General features: G+C 45.9%; 2 protein-coding genes across 2 annotated transcripts; both read right to left on the bottom strand.

Moving 5' to 3' along the window:
* Window positions 1–1,353: 1,353 nt before the first annotated feature.
* On the bottom strand, window positions 1,354–14,990 carry LOC125527376 (uncharacterized). The gene is made up of 6 exons (XM_087543526.1): window positions 14,854–14,990; window positions 11,936–14,744; window positions 11,629–11,843; window positions 10,980–11,543; window positions 1,872–2,279; window positions 1,354–1,783 (listed from the first exon to the last, which is right to left on the bottom strand). The coding sequence occupies exons 2-6, from the start codon at window positions 12,957–12,959 to the stop codon at window positions 1,451–1,453; spliced, it is 2,544 nt and encodes an 847-aa protein (XP_087399652.1). The 5' UTR covers window positions 12,960–14,744; window positions 14,854–14,990; the 3' UTR covers window positions 1,354–1,450.
* LOC125536080 (putative polyol transporter 2) lies at window positions 14,821–16,888 on the bottom strand. The gene is made up of 2 exons (XM_048699206.2): window positions 16,561–16,888; window positions 14,821–16,476 (listed from the first exon to the last, which is right to left on the bottom strand). Exons 1-2 carry the CDS (start codon window positions 16,712–16,714, stop codon window positions 15,026–15,028), a joined length of 1,605 nt encoding a protein of 534 aa, XP_048555163.1. The 5' UTR covers window positions 16,715–16,888; the 3' UTR covers window positions 14,821–15,025.
* Between the last annotated feature and the right edge of the window lie 881 nt (window positions 16,889–17,769).

Genomic DNA, 17,769 nt, shown 5'->3' with positions numbered 1-17,769 from the left:
CCCCCTTCCACCATATTCCACCTCGGTTATATCGTAGAAGTTCTTAGGCGAAGCCCTGCGTCGATAGAACATCATCACCGTCATCACGCCGTCGTGCTGATGAAACTCTCCCTCAATGTTTTGCTGGATCGGAACTCAAGGGACGTCACCGAGTTGAACGTGTGCAGAACTCGGAGGTGCCGTACGTTCGGTACTTGGATCGGTCGGATCGGGAAGACATACGACTACTTCCTCTACGTTGTGTCAACACTTCCGTTGCCGGTCCACGAGGGTACGTAGACAACACTCTCCCCTCTCGTTGCTATGCATCACCATGATCTTGCGTGTGCGTAGGAATTTTTTTGAAATTACTACGTTCCCCAGCACCGTCGATCTTGAGTCACCAAAACCCAAAATGATGGCTTTAGGTGGTTTCGTCGACCCCGAGCCACCCTAGACCCTAGATGATGGCTTTAGGTGGTTCCGTCGACCCCGAGCCACCCTAGACCAAAGTTGATGGATTTAGGTGGTTCCGTCGATCCCGAGCCACCAAAACCCAAAATGATGGCTTTAGGTGGTTCCGTCGACCCCGACCCACCCTAGACCCTAGTTGATGGCTTTAGGTGGTTCCGTCGACCCCGAGCCACCCTAGACCAAACTTGATGGCTTTAGGTGGTTCCGTCGATCCCGAGCCACCCTAGACCCTAGATGATGGCTTTAGGTGGTTCCGTCGACCCCGAGCCACCCTAGACCAAAGTTGATGGCTTTAGGTGGTTTCGTCGACCCGGAGCCACCAAAACCCAAAATGATGGCTTTAGGTGGTTTCGTCGACCCCGAGCCACCCTAGACCAAAGTTGATGGCTTTAGGTGGTTCCGTCGATCCCGAGCCACCAAAACCCAAAATGATGGCTTTAGGTGGTTCCGTCGACCCCGAGCCACCCTAGACCAAAGTTGATGGCTTTAGGTGGTTCCGTCGATCCCGAGCCACCAAGACCCAAAATGATGGCTTTATGTGGTTTCGTCGACCCCGAGCCACCCTAGACCCTAGTTGATGGCTTTAGGTTCCATTTTGAGTACTCATCAACATATCAATCATAAAAAGAACCATTTTGAGCATAGACAACATATCAATAACTCCATTAATATATCCAGCATATCAATAACTCCATTTTGAGTACTCATCAACATATCAATCATAAAAAGAACCATTCTGAGCATAGAAAACATATCAATAACTTCATTAATATATCCAGCATATCAATAACTCCATTTTGAGTACTCATCAACATATCAATCATAAAAAGAACCATCCAGGCTTGCATAATATAATGAGTACTCATCAATAACTCCAGCATATTAATAACTCCAGCATATTAATAACTCCAGCATAATATGGCATTGATTCTTAAAGTACACCACCAAAGCAAGATCACATTGTATCACAGGATGCAAGAACACACACATGAATTATCTAGTTACCACTTGCATAGAAGTAGCTCCTCCATCCACTATGTCTACCACCAGCACCTCTCCCAGTAGTAGATGTGGAGGGAGTAGTAGATGTGGAGGGACCAGATTGCCTTGGGGCAGAGAATGTACCTCTCCCTCTCCCAGCACCTCTCCCAGCACCTGGTGCAACACCTCTACCAGCACCTCTCCCAGCAGCACCTCTCTCAGCTCCTCTCCCAGCTCCTCTCCCAGCACCTCCTGTTCCAGCTATTGGTGTTGTTGTAGGGGCTGGATGAGAAGTTCTTGCTGCTGGTGTAGTAGCAGCAGCACCAACATTGGAATTCCTTGCAAGAGGCTTGCATAAACAAGAAGCAAAATGAGTTAGTACTTAAAAAATGGAATGTACAAGAAGGAAAACATGTTACTACTTATAAGAGGATCACCACATGTTTGTTCTTCCTCAAAGCCAGCTCACGCTTCAACTGCTTCATGCAGCTTGTGTACCTATGTCCTTGCAGTCCACAATTGCCACATGTTATAGTCCCCATTCTTGATGTGTCCTTAGGCTTTGGAACTTCAAATTTCCCCTTGATCCTCTTCTCTTTCTTTCTTCCTCTCTTCACTTTAAATGCAGGTGGGTCAATGTCTGGACCAGGGGTCCTTGTCCAGTCATGCTCACCAGGAACTGGATAGATCATTGGTTCATAAGCTGCCACATAAAATGCTTTCTTGAAGAACTTGCTTACATAATCCTCTGGTTTTCTTTTGCCCTTGTTTATTGCTGAGATGGCATGGTTACATGGGATGCCAGTGAGGTCCCATTTTCTGCACCCACATGAAGGAAATATGCCCTAGAGGCAATAATAAAGTTATTATTTATTTCCTTATAATCATGATAAATGTTTATTATTCATGCTAGAATTGTATTAACCGGAAACGTAATACATGTGTGAATACATAGACAAACAAAGTGTCACTAGTATGCCTCTACTTGACTAGCTCGTTAATCAAAGATGGTTATGTTTCCTGACCATGAACAATGAGTTGTTATTTGATTAACAAGGTCACATCATTAGTTGAATGATCTGATTGACATGACCCATTCCATTAGCTTAGCACCCGATCGTTTAGTATGTTGCTATTGCTTTCTTCATGACTTATACATGTTCCTATGACTATGAGATTATGCAACTCCCGTTTACCGGAGGAACACTTTGGGTGCTACCAAACGTCACAACGTAACTGGGTGATTATAAAGGAGCATTACAGGTGTCTCCAAAGGTAGATGTTGGGTTGGCGTATTTCGAGATTAGGATTTGTCACTCCGATTGTCAGAGAGGTATCTCTGGGCCCTCTCGGTAATACACATCACATAAGCCTTGCAAGAATTACAACAAATATGTTAGTTGTGAGATGATGTATTACGGAACGAGTAAACAGACTTGCCGGTAACGAGATTGAACTAGGTATTGGATACCGACGATCGAATCTCGGGCAAGTAACATACCGATGACAAAGGGAACAACGTATGTTGTTATGCGGTCTGACCGATAAAGATCTTCATAGAATATGTAGGAGCCAATATGGGCATCCAGGTCCCGCTGTTGGTTATTGACCGGAGACATGTCTCGGTCATGTCTACATTGTTCTCGAACCCGTAGGGTCCGCACGCTTAAGGTTACGATGACAGTTACATTATGAGTTTATGCATTTTGATGTACCGAAGGTTGTTCGGAGTCCCGGATGTGATCATGGACATGATGAGGAGTCTCGAAATGGTCGAGACATAAAGATTGATATATTGGAAGCCTATGTTTGGATATCGGAAGTGTTCCAGGTGAAATCGGGATTTTACCGGAATACCGGGAGGGTTACGGGAACCCCCCGGGAGCTATATGGGCCATAGTGGGCCTTGGTGGAAAAGAGAAGGGGCTGCCCTAGATGGGCTGCGCGCCTCCCCCTTCCCCTAGTTCTATTAGGACTAGGAGAGGTGGCCGGCCCCCTCCTCCTCTTTTCCCCCTCCGCGAATCCTATTCCGACTAGGATTGGGGGGGGGGGGAATCCTACTCCCAGGAGGAGTAGGACTCACCTGCGCCCTCCCCCTTGGCCGGCCAGCCTCCCCCCTCTACTCCTTTATATACGGAGGCAGGGGGCACCTCTAGACACAAGTTGATCCACGTGATCTATTCCTTAGCCGTGTGCGGTGCCCCCTGCCACCATATACCTTGATAATACTGTAGCGGAGTTTAGGCGAAGCCCTGCTGCTGTAGTACATCAAGATCGTCACCACGCCATCGTGCTGACGGAACTCTTTCCCGACACTTTGCTGGATCGGAGTCCGGGGATCGTCATCGAGCTGAACGTGTGCTCGAACTCGGAGGTGCCGTAGTTTCGGTGCTTGATCGGTTGGATCGTGAAGACGTACGACTACTTCCTCTATGTCGTGTCATCGCTTCCGCAGTCGGTCTGCATTGGGTACGTAGACAACACTCTCCCCCTCGTTGCTATGCATCACATGATCTTGCGTGTGCGTAGGAATTTTTTTGAAATTACTACGAAACCCAACAGTGGCATCCGAGCCTATGTTATTTATGTTGATGTTATATGCACGAGTAGAACACAAGTGAGTTGTGGACGATACAAGTCATACTGCCTACCAGCATGTCATACTTTGGTTCGGCGGTATTGTTGGACGAGACGACCCGGACCAACCTTACGCGTACGCTTACGCGAGACCGGTTCCCTCGACGTGCTTTGCACATAGATGGCTTGTGGGCGACTGTCTCTCCAACTTTAGTTGAACCAAGTATGGCTACGCCCGGTCCTTGCGAAGGTTAAAACGGAGTCTATTTGACAAACTATCGTTGTGGTTTTGATGCGTAGGTGAGATTGGTTCTTACTTAAGCCCGTAGCAGCCACGTAAAACATGCAACAACAAAGTAGAGGACGTCTAACTTGTTTTTGCAGGGCATGTTGTGATGTGATATGGTCAAGGCATGATGCTGAATTCTATTGTATGAGATGATCATGTTTTGTAACCGAGTTATCGGCAACTGGCAGGAGCCATATGGTTGTCGCTTTATTGTATGCAATGCAATCGTGATGTAATGCTTTACTTTATTACTAAACGGTAGTGATAGTCGTGGAAGCATAAGATTGGCGAGACGACAACGATGCTACAATGGAGATCAAGGTGTCGCGCCGGTGACGATGGTGATCATGACGGTGCTTCGGAGATGGAGATCACAAGCACAAGATGATGATGGCCATATCATATCACTTATATTGATTGCATGTGATGTTTATCTTTTTATGCATCTTATCTTGCTTTGATTGACGGTAGCATTATAAGATGATCTCTCACTAAATTATCAAGAAGTGTTCTCCCTGAGTATGCACCGTTGCCAAAGTTCGTCGTGCCCAGACACCACGTGATGATCGGGTGTGATAAGCTCTACGTCCATCTACAACGGGTGCAAGCCAGTTTTGCACACGCAGAATACTCAGGTTAAACTTGACGAGCCTAGCATATGCAGATATGGCCTCAGAACACGGAGACCGAAAGGTCGAGCGTGAATCATATAGTAGATATGATCAACATAAACGATGTTCACCATTGAAAACTACTCCATCTCACGTGATGATCGGTTATGGTTTAGTTGATTTGGATCACATAATCACTTAGAAGATTAGAGGGATGTCTATCTAAGTGGGAGTTCTTAAGTAATATGATTAATTGAACTTAAATTTATCATGAACTTAGTCCCTGATAGTATCTTGCTTGTTTATGTTGGTTGTAGATAGATGGCTCGTGCTGTTGTTCCGTTGAATTTTAATGCGTTCCTTGAGAAAGCAAAGTTGAAAGATGATGGTAGCAATTACACGGACTGGGTCCGTAACTTGAGGATTATCCTCATTGCTGCTCAGAAGAATTACGTCCTGGAAGCACCGCTAGGTGCCAGGCCTGCTGCTGGAGCAACACCAGATGTTATGAACGTCTGGCAGAGCAAAGCTGATGACTACTCGATAGTTCAGTGTGCCATGCTTTACGGCTTAGAATCGGGACTTCAACGACGTTTTGAACGTCATGGAGCATATGAGATGTTCCAGGAGTTGAAGTTAATATTTCAAGCAAATGCCCGAATTGAGAGATATGAAGTCTCCAATAAGTTCTATAGCTGCAAGATGGAGGAGAACAGTTCTGTCAGTGAGCATATACTCAAAATGTCTGGGTATAATAATCACTTGATTCAATTGGGAGTTAATCTTCCGGATGATTGCGTCATTGACAGAATTCTCCAATCACTGCCACCAAGCTACAAGAGCTTCGTGATGAACTATAATATGCAAGGGATGAACAAGACTATTCCCGAGCTCTTCGCAATGCTGAAAGCTGCGGAGGTAGAAATCAAAAAGGAGTATCAAGTGTTGATGGTTAACAAGACCACTAGTTTCAAGAAAAAGGTCAAAGGGAAGAAGAAGGGGAACTTCAAGAAGAACGGCAAGCAAGTTGCTGCTCAGGAGAAGAAACCCAAGTCTGGACCTAAGCCTGAAACTGAGTGCTTCTACTGCAAGCAGACTGGTCACTGGAAGCGGAACTGCCCCAAGTATTTGGCGGATAAGAAGGATGGCAAGGTGAACAAAGGTATATGTGATATACATGTTATTGATGTGTACCTTACTAGAGCTCGCAGTAGCACCTGGGTATTTGATACCGGTTCTATTGCTAATATTTGCAACTCGAAACAGGGACTACGGAATAAGCGGGCACTGGCAAAGGACGAGGTGACGATGCGCGTGGGAAACGGTTCCAAAGTTGATGTGATCGCGGTCGGCACGCTACCTCTAGATCTACCTTCGGGATTAATATTAGACCTAAATAATTGTTATTTGGTGCCAGTGTTGAGCATGAACATTATATCTGGATCTTGTTTAATGCGAGACGGTTATTCATTTAAATCAGAGAATAATGGTTGTTCTATTTATATGAGTAATATCTTTTATGGTCATGCACCCTTGAAGAGTGGTCTATTCTTATTGAATCTCGATAGTAGTAATACACATATTCATAATATTGAAGCCAAAAGATGCAGAGTTGATAATGAAAGTGCAACTTATTTGTGGCACTGTCGTTTAGGTCATATCGGTATAAAGCGCATGAAGAAACTCCATACTGATGGACTTTTGGAACCCCTTGATTATGAATCACTTGGTACTTGCGAACCGTGCCTCATGGGCAAGATGACTAAAACACCGTTCTCCGGTACTATGGAGAGAGCAACAGATTTGTTGGAAATCATACATACCGATGTATGTGGTCCGATGAATATTGAGGCTCGTGGCGGATATCGTTATTTTCTCACCTTCACAGATGATTTAAGCAGATATGGGTATATCTACTTAATGAAACATAAGTCTGAAACATTTGAAAAGTTCAAAGAATTTCAGAGTGAAGTTGAAAATCATCGTAACAAGAAAATAAAGTTTCTACGATCTGATCGTGGAGGAGAATATTTGAGTTACGAATTTGGTGTACATTTGAAAAACTGTGGAATAGTTTCGCAACTCACGCCACCCGGAACACCACAGCGTAATGGTGTGTCCGAACGTCGTAATCGTACTTTACTGGATATGGTGCGATCTATGATGTCTCTTACTGATTTACCGCTATCGTTTTGGGGTTATGCTTTAGAGACGGCCGCATTCACGTTAAATAGGGCACCATCAAAATCAGTTGAGACGACGCCTTATGAACTGTGGTTTGGCAAGAAACCAAAGTTGTCGTTTCTTAAAGTTTGGGGCTGCGATGCTTATGTGAAAAAACTTCAACCTGATAAGCTCGAACCCAAATCGGAGAAATGTGTCTTCATAGGATACCCAAAGGAGACTGTTGGGTACACCTTCTATCACAGATCCGAAGGCAAGACATTCGTTGCTAAGAATGGATCCTTTCTAGAGAAGGAGTTTCTCTCGAAAGAAGTGAGTGGGAGGAAAGTAGAACTTGATGAGGTAACTGTACCTGCTCCCTTACTGGAAAGTAGTACATCACAGAAAACTGTTTCAGTGACACCTACACCAGTTAGTGAGGAAGCCAATGATAATGATCATGAAACTTCAGATCAAGATACTACTGAACCTCGTAGATCAACCAGAGTAAGATCCGCACTAGAGTGGTACGGTAATCCTGTTCTGCAAGTCATGCTACTAGATCATGATGAACCTACGAACTATGAAGAAGCGATGGTGAGCCCAGATTCCGCAAAGTGGCTTGAAGCCATGAAATCTGAGATGGGATCCATGTATGAGAAGAAAGTATGGACTTTGGTTGACTTGCCCGATGATCGGCAAGCAATTGAAAATAAATGGATCTTTAAGAAGAAGACTGACGCTGATGGTAATGTTACTGTCTACAAAGCTCGACTTGTCGCAAAAGGTTTTCGGCAAGTTCAAGGGATTGACTACGATGAGACCTTCTCACCCGTAGCGATGCTTAAGTCCGTCCGAATCATGTTAGCGATTGCCGCATTTTATGATTATGAAATTTGGCAGATGGATGTCAAAACTGCATTCCTGAATGGATTTCTGGAAGAAGAGTTGTATATGATGCAACCGGAAGGTTTTGTCGATCCAAAGGGAGCTAACAAAGTGTGCAAGCTCCAGCGATCCATTTATGGACTGGTGCAAGCCTCTCGGAGTTGGAATAAACGTTTTGATAGTGTGATCAAAGCATTTGGTTTTATACAGACTTTCGGAGAAGCCTGTATTTACAAGAAAGTGAGTGGGAGCTCTGTAGCATTTCTGATATTATATGTGGATGACATATTGCTAATTGGAAATGATATAGAATTTCTGGATAGCATGAAGGGATACTTGAATAAAAGTTTTTCAATGAAAGACCTCAGTGAAGCTGCTTACATATTAGGCATTAAGATCTATAGAGATAGATCAAGACGCTTAATTGGACTTTCACAAAGCACATACCTTGACAAAATTTTGAAGAAGTTCAAAATGGATCAAGCAAAGAAAGGGTTCTTGCCTGTGTTACAAGGTGTGAAGTTGAGTAAGACTCAATGCCCGACCACTGCAGAAGGTAGAGAGAATATGAAAGATGTTCCCTATGCATCAGCCATAGGATCTATCATGTATGCAATGCTGTGTACCAGACCTGATGTGTGCCTTGCTATAAGTTTAGCAGGGAGGTACCAAAGTAATCCAGGAGTGGATCACTGGACAGCGGTCAAGAACATCCTGAAATACCTGAAAAGGACTAAGGATATGTTTCTCGTATATGGAGGTGACAAAGAGCTCACCGTAAAAGGTTACGTTGATGCAAGCTTTGACACTGATCCGGACGATTTTAAATCGCAAACCGGATACGTGTTTACATTAAACGGTGGAGCTGTCAGTTGGTGCAGTTCTAAACAAAGCGTCGTAGCGGGATCTACATGTGAAGCGGAGTACATAGCTGCTTCGGAAGCAGCGAACGAAGGAGTCTGGATGAAGGAGTTCATATCCGATCTAGGTGTCATACCTAATGCATCGGGTCCAATGAAAATCTTTTGTGACAATACTGGTGCAATTGCCTTGGCAAAGGAATCCAGATTTCACAAAAGGACCAAACACATCAAGAGACGCTTCAACTCCATCCGGGATCTAGTCCAGGTGGGAGACATAGAGATTTGCAAGATACATACGGATCTGAATGTTGCAGACCCGTTGACTAAGCCTCTTCCACGAGCAAAATATGATCAGCACCAAGCCTCAATGGGTGTTAGAATCATTACAATGTAATCTAGATTATTGACTCTAGTGCAAGTGGGAGACTGAAGGAAATATGCCCTAGAGGCAATAATAAAGTTATTATTTATTTCCTTATAATCATGATAAATGTTTATTATTCATGCTAGAATTGTATTAACCGGAAACGTAATACATGTGTGAATACATAGACAAACAAAGTGTCACTAGTATGCCTCTACTTGACTAGCTCGTTAATCAAAGATGGTTATGTTTCCTGACCATGAACAATGAGTTGTTATTTGATTAACGAGGTCACATCATTAGTTGAATGATCTGATTGACATGACCCATTCCATTAGCTTAGCACCCGATCGTTTAGTATGTTGCTATTGCTTTCTTCATGACTTATACATGTTCCTATGACTATGAGATTATGCAACTCCCGTTTACCGGAGGAACACTTTGGGTGCTACCAAACGTCATAACGTAACTGGGTGATTATAAAGGAGCATTACAGGTGTCTTCAAAGGTAGATGTTGGGTTGGCGTATTTCGAGATTAGGATTTGTCACTCCGATTGTCGGAGAGGTATCTCTGGGCCCTCTCGGTAATACACATCACATAAGCCTTGCAAGCATTACAACTAATATGTTAGTTATGAGATGATGTATTACGGAACGAGTAAAGAGACTTGCCGGTAACGAGATTGAACTAGGTATTGGATACCGACGATCGAATCTCGGGCAAGTAACATACCGATGACAAAGGGAACAACGTATGTTGTTATGCGGTCTGACCGATAAAGATCTTCGTAGAATATGTAGGAGCCAATATGGGCATCCAGGTCCCGCTATTGGTTATTGACCGGAGACATGTCTCGGTCATGTCTACATTGTTCTCGAACCCGTAGGGTCCGCACGCTTAAGGTTACGATGACAGTTACATTATGAGTTTATGCATTTTGATGTACCGAAGGTTGTTCGGAGTCCCGGATGTGATCATGGACATGACGAGGAGTCTCGAAATGGTCGAGACGTAAAGATTGATATATTGGAAGCCTATGTTTGGATATCGGAAGTGTTCCGGGTGAAATCGGGATTTTACCGGAATACCGGGAGGGTTACGGGAACCCCCCGGGAGCTATATGGGCCATAGTGGGCCTTGGTGGAAAAGAGAAGGGGCTGCCCTAGATGGGCTGCGCACCTCCCCCTTCCCCTAGTCCTATTAGGACTAGGAGAGGTGGCCGGCCCCCTCCTCCTCTTTTCCCCCTCCGCGAATCCTATTCCGACTAGGATTGGGGGGGGGGAATCCTACTCCCAGAGGGAGTAGGACTCTCCTGCGCCTCCCCCTTGGCCGGCCAGCCTCCCCCCTCTACTCCTTTATATACGGAGGCAGGGGGCACCTCTAGACACAAGTTGATCCACGTGATCTATTCCTTAGCCGTGTGCGGTGCCCCCTGCCACCATATACCTCGATAATACTGTAGCGGAGTTTAGGCGAAGCCCTGCTGCTGCAGTACATCAAGATCGTCACCACGCCGTCGTGCTGACGGAACTCTTCCCCGACACTTTGCTGGATCGGAGTCCGGGGATCGTCATCGAGCTGAACGTGTGCTCGAACTCGGAGGTGTCGTAGTTTCGGTGCTTGATCGGTTGGATCGTGAAGACGTACGACTACTTCCTCTACGTCGTGTCATCGCTTCCGCAGTCGGTCTGCGTTGGGTACGTAGACAACACTCTCCCCCTCGTTGCTATGCATCACATGATCTTGCGTGTGTGTAGGAAATTTTTTGAAATTACTACGAAACCCAACACCACATGTGTGCAATTGCAAGTTAACAACATGGGTTTGCTGCCCACTTGTAACTTGGCACAAGTCCACACCAGCTTGAATTGGTTTGCAATATTTGGCCCTCTCCTTCTCAACCTCTAGCTTCTCACTATAATGGGGTGTTATGTCCCATCTAGCATTCTTTCCACTCTCCCTATTCCTATGCCACCTCATCATCTGCTTATCCTTTATTCCATCACACATTGTCCTAATTGATTTGTTCCTAACATCTAGGACATACTTGTTGAACACCTCAGACAAATTGTTAACTACAAGGTCAGTCTTGCTGTTTATGTCAAATGCATGCCTTGCCCATGTTTTCTTGGGTATTTGACAAAGCCACTCCCAAGCTTGCTCACATTCAGCTCTAAGGTCATTCATTGCAATGTTAAATTTGTGTTCACTATATGCATAGGCAACATTATCCATATACTTTTTCAGATCTTCCCCCCTAAACCCAGCATTTTGGAAGTTTGCATAGATATGCCTAAGGCAGAACCTTTGGTTGCACTTAGGAAAGACAACATTCACTGCATTTAGTAGGCCCTGGGACACATAATTAAACTAGCTAAGCTACTATCTAGCACAAAACAACCATATAGAAACAAGGACATAAGATAAAAGCACATACCTTTTGTCTAGCTGACATTATTGTATATGGACCAAACTGTCGCTCTTCTCCTCCTAGGCAGATTTTAAGTTGGTGTAGAGACCAACACCAGTTAGGTGTGTCCTCTTGCCCAACAATACCAAATGCTAGTGGGTATATGTTGTTGTTGCCATCTCTACCAGTGGCAGCAAGTAATTGAGCACCAGTAGTTAACTTAATGAAGCACCCATCAACACCTGAATGAGCAAGCAAATTCAATATTTAAAACATTCAAATGCATTTCAAGATGAAACAATATGTAACTAATGCACAAGGTGAACAAACTAACCAATGAATGGTCTGCTCCCCTTGAGAGAAACCCCTCCCTTGCTCCATTGATGCAATAGAACATAGCATGGAATCTTGGACCTGGATGGGGGATTTTTTTCAGTGGATGTTGGAGTTACAGTAGTGACTACTACTCTACTCCCAGGGTTTGTATCCATCACCGTGTGAGCATAGTCTTTCAACCTAGGGTATTGCTTCTTGTGGTCTCCTAGCACAACATCAATAGCTAGGTTCTTTGCCCTATATGCCATTGACTTGGGCACATCCACACCATACTTCTCCATGCAGGCATCAATCAAAGTCTGAATGACAGTTGTTAGATCAGATCTGAACAATGACTCATACTTCTGTGCAAGCCACTTGGCACTTACCCTTGTTGTCTTTGTACTAATAGGGCAAGTGCGCTTAATTCTCATCTTCTTAATTACAAAAGTAGTTTCACCTTTTATAACTGGTGCCACCATAAAGAAGTTGCAATGTTTTTGGTTGCATTGTACAATTATTCTTTGATCTGAGTTCCTATGATATTTCAAGTTTCTGCCTTGAGTGATGTGTAAGTTCAACAAAGCCTCTCTGAATTGATGTTGATCCTTGAAACACATCTTTAGACATAATTGCTCATGTGGTGCTTCCATTTTCTCATTGTACCATTTTCTAGGAGGCCTCTGCTTTGCCCTGCTCTTCCTTTTCTTTGGCAGCATAAATGACAATGGCTCATAACCATCATCATCAGCCTCCTTCAACAATCCTTTCTCTTCTTCGTCAGATGAAGGTTTGAAATCAGGTTCCTCCTCTTGAACTACACTTGAATGTGTCCTTGTTGTAGGCCCTTTCCTAACTGGAAGCTTCTGTTTCTTCTTCTTCTTCTTCTTCTTCTTCTTCTTCTTCTTCTTCTTCTCTTCATGTGCAATTACAGTTTCTTCATCCTGTGAAACAACTATCACCTTCATCCATTTGAAAAGGTTCCTCAACCTCTGTGTCACCCTCATAATGCACCACTTCTTCCTCCTCAGATTCTTCATCATCTGTTTCTTCCTCTTCTATTTCATCATACTCTCTCTATTTCTTTCCCTCATCCATCTCTATGTCATCAGCATCACCCATATAAAAAGGGTTTACATCACTGTCATCTTCACCTTCACAAACCACCACTGCCATCATATCCCTCTTCTTCTTCTATTTCCAAAACAACTTTCAGTTTTCCTCTTACATTCTTGCTCTCTTGTGTGCAAACACCAGTACCATGAGCTACACTGCAGCTACTACTCTGACTTTCAAAGGCAACTCCTTCTTCATCAACAACATAGATGGGTGGCTCACTGAGATCATATAACACATGCTCTTCATACACAACAATGGATAATTCTTACCTCTCAAACTGGCTGCAAGGAGGTGGACATGCCCTCGCTAGCAAATTTAGAACCTTACACTCCTCAACCTGCCTCTTTACTAGTTGCAACTCAGCATTACTCTCTACCATCTCCAATCCTTTCTCCCCTAAATCTGGATTCTCAATGTGAAACAGCAGATCATATTCACTAAATCATTGGGTTTCCATCACTGCAATCATATTCAGGTATGTTACATCTGAACCGCAGAGCTTCGGCTCAAACATTTCTGAAGCATCAAAATGGAACCTAACAGCCAAAATGTCATCATACAAACTGCAAAATGAAATAACAGACAAAATTGGTTAATAAACAATTTTACTTAACAGATAGGCTAACATATAAACAAACCTTTGTTTAAGTTAACATATAAACAAAGCTTTGTTTAAGTTAACATATAAACAAAGCTTTTATTTACCCTTACAATATGAATAAACTAAACAATTGCTACAAAATCAAACAATGTAAACAACTATCTCAATGCAACCCTAATTACAGAGATGGTACTTAACTCACATCAAACTGATGTTTTGTATTTTCAGATAAGTAGTTAACAGAATTGTCCACTAATGGTGCTCTGCTCTAGTTAGGACTCATTTAATCCACTATGCTTCTCTGCTCTGCTCTGCTCTAGCTAGGTAACACCTAATGCTGCTATGACAATTTGGACTAAGAAATAACAATGTAATCCACTAATGCTGCTTTGCTCTGCTCCAGTTAGGTAACACATAATGGTGCTCTGCTCTAGTTAGGACTCATGTAATCCACTATACTTCTCTGCTCTAGCTAGGACTAGCAATTAGAGCGCTAAACATGTAGGCAGTAAACCCTAACACTAATCCCCAATTTTAGTGAGCAAGAATGGAACAGTGGAGCACTTATAGAACACCACCGAAGCCATGAGTCCAGTGATGGGCGGTGCTAGGGTTGGCCACCCAAATTCGCGCCAATCCCAGCCTCTGCTCCATCGACAACGCCGGCTCTGCAAAATCTTCGTCCTCGCTACTGTACTCCGAGCTGGAGTAGCCGCCACTGCCATCGAGGCCTAAGCAGGGGAGGTCGCCGCCGCTCGCATCGCCCCGGCCATCGCCGAGGCCATCGTCGCCAGGGCACAGCAGCCGCGGGGGAGAGGAGGGCACGAGGGAGGAGCAGCTGCGGGGGAGGTGACAGCGCCTAAGCACTTCTATCCATGGCTACGACGACGTGGTGTGGCGGGCGGCGGGGCGGGCGGGGAGGCAGTCGCCGGCGAGGGTGCGAGGAGAAGGAAGAGGGCAGAGCGGGGTCGGGGTCTGGCTCGACCGCACCAGCCGCGCCCTAAACGGTTGGACCCGGCTTCGTCCTAGTCAGCGCGCAGTCAGCGCGCGGGCACGCGCTCACTGTCCAGCGTGGCGCTTGACGGGCGGGCCCGACCGGTCAGATTCCCTGTCAATACGTATAAAACACACTTTTAGTCTTTTTTGCAAGGGCTCACCCCAATCTTGGTACTGACACGTAAAAATTAGCAATCTTGGTATCAATCTGTTTCCAATACCCCAATTGTGATACTTCTGTGCAATTTACTTGGCTAGAAGCAACTCTCAGTCAAGTAGTCAAGTGGCGCAACATGTAAAGAAAAAGAAAAAAAGTTAAAAAGAAATTTTTCATAGATCTCAATGCATGATCTTATAAATAGCATCGTGAGATTTAGCAATCCCATTATGTGATTAATCAACTCTGGGTCCAGGCGAGGCGCCCAAGAGTCTGGCCCAGCAGCTCGCGTCCTGTGTCGCGGGGGCAGCATCTTCTGCCTCCGCGCCCGTGTCGGTCACGCCGAACAGACTGCCCATCTCCTCCAGCGTCCGGCCGCGCGTCTCCGGGAGGCAGGTGAAGAAGAACACCCACGCGAGCACGGCGATGCCGGCGTAGAGGAAGAAGGTGCCGCCCAGCGTGATGGCGCTGGACAGCGAGAGGAAGGTCATGGACATGGCGCCGCTGACCAAGCGGTTGCCGGCCTCCCCGACAGCGAAGCCCAGCGCGCGCACCCGCAGCGGCAAGATCTCCGTGGTGTACACACCCAACACGGGCCCGAGGCCGATGGAGAAGAATGACACGTAGACCAGGACGGACGCCACGCACAGGACGACCGCCCACGGGATCCTCGCGTCCGGGTTCTGGTCCACCACGGTGAGGCCCGTCGCGAGGCCGACGAGCGAGACTATTATGCCGCCAGTGCTGCATAGCAGCAGCGGCCTCCGGCCGACACGGTCGAGGAGGAACATGGCGACCAAGATGACGAGCGTCTTGACGACGCCCATGGCGCAGGTCGCGGCCAGCAGTTGGTGGTCGCCGGTGAGACCAGCGCTCTCGAACACGCGCGGGCTGTAGAGCACGACGGAGTCGGAGCCCGTCAACTGCTGGAACAAGAAGACGCCGAGCGCCGCGACCAGTATTCGCCGCATGGAAGGAGTCGGCGACAGGATGAGCTCTCTCCACACCTGCTTCTCCTCGCCGCCTCTCTTCCTGGGCACGACGACCACGTCGCCGTCGAGGTCGTCTGGAATGCCGGCGGCGGTCTTTATGTCAGCGAGGCGCTCCTCGGCCTCCTCCGGCGTGTCGGTGATCTTCTCCAGCACGACCCTCGCGTCCGCGAGGCGGCCTTTCATGACGAGCCACCGGGGAGACTCCGGCATGCCGGACACCAAGACGGCGAGCAGGACGGACGGCACCGCGCCGATGCCGAGCATGAAGCGCCAGCCAAGGTGGAGCGGCAGGCGAGCGAAGGCGTAGTTAGAGATGTAGCCGAGGAGGATGCCGATGTTGATGAAGACCTCCGTGAAGGACACAAGGAAGCCGCGCGCCGACGCCGGGGCGATCTCAGCTGTGTACACGGGCGCTATCACGATGGCGTAGCCCACGCCGATGCCGGCCACGAAGCGACCGAGCATGAGCATGGTGTAGCCGCTTGCGAAGCCCATGAGCAAGGCACCAGCAAAGAAGAAGAAGGCGGCAAAGATAGCCGTGAAGCGGCGGCCGATCCAGTCGGACGTCCTGCCGGCGGCTAATGTGCCGATGATGGAGTAGATGCTCAGGATGCCCATCAGGATCTCCACCTGCACGTCCGTGATCTCGAGGTCCTTCTGGATATACAGCGACGCCCCGCTCATCACACCGGTGTCTATGGCGGCCACGAAATAAACACTTCATATAGCCAAACGCGAGACAGAATCAGGCGTGGAGGTGATAATGTCAACATGTGTACCGTAGCCGAGGACGATGGAGGCCATGGAGGCGACGACGGCGCAGGTGGAGGCATACTTGATGTTGCTCTTCTTCTTTTTGGGTGCTACTGCCTCTAGGAGCCCGGCTGAAGCCATCTTCTCTGCTCTGTCCTCACAGAGGGATGCCACTACCATGGTCTACTGATTGGTGATGTTTGGATCCTAATTAAGCATGAGGGATGGTGGAGTCTTATCGAACAAGTGCTTGAAATGATGGATGGCTGAGCACGTTTACCATGCTTCTGCGTGCAAGCAAGTTCATACATCCTGACCTTGTTTGATTTCCATGACATCGCCAGGACCTTTTTATACTACATTTAATCGAGGATTAACGCGTCTTTTGGGATGCGCAGCCATCCTATTGACCATTTGATCAACCAACTTTGATTATTGTTATTTTTCAAATAGGAACATTTTTTATTGTTTCAGCACATGGCCACCGCTGGCAGCGTAAGCTTTGTCAGTTAGTGCATTGGGCAAATGATGGTACCAACCTGCACCTGCTGCAACAAATATTCTATTACTATCTCTGATGGCATTATATGCTGAGCCCACCCACCTTCCCGGTGAAACACGTTAACTTTGAGTACTCCTGCCGGTGGTCTTTGCCAAAGAGGGCTACAGTTCTATATCGTACTGTAAAACTTGTCTAGGAAATTACACAAATACACTAATTTTTTGAGGCAGAGGTAGTCCAAAATCAGAACTCTAAGCGATTTTGAAAACCACAACTCTTTTTGTTTTCAGTATTCTTGTACTTCCTCCTTTTCTGGTCTGCGTATACAATTTGATCAAAGTCAAACATTGTCAACTTTGACTAAGCTTAAAAAAAATATCAACATTAACAATATTATGAAACTAATATTACTAGATGCATCATGAAACTAGTTTTTAAACCATATAGTTTTGATATTGTAGATGCAGACTTTTTTCTACAAAATTAGTTAAATTTTACAAAGTTTGACTTTGATTAAATTTTATATGCAAACTAACAAGAAATAGAGGCAGTTACTCATAATCAGGCATTACAATCACTCACGGTGATACTCAAGACATCCTCTCGACAAGAACCAAGGCAAACCGCAGTGCGACTGTGCAATCTACCAAAGCTTGCCAGAATCAAGCCAAAGCACGGTCCTTTGGACTACCACTATTCTGACTACGTCTAATGTGAATAATAGAAGAACCGC

This window comes from Triticum urartu, chromosome 2A (genome assembly GCF_056163025.1).
Source record: "Triticum urartu cultivar PI428250 chromosome 2A, HENAU_Tu73, whole genome shotgun sequence".
Taxonomy (NCBI): domain Eukaryota; kingdom Viridiplantae; phylum Streptophyta; class Magnoliopsida; order Poales; family Poaceae; genus Triticum; species Triticum urartu.
This window is presented reverse-complemented; position numbering and strand designations above follow the sequence as displayed.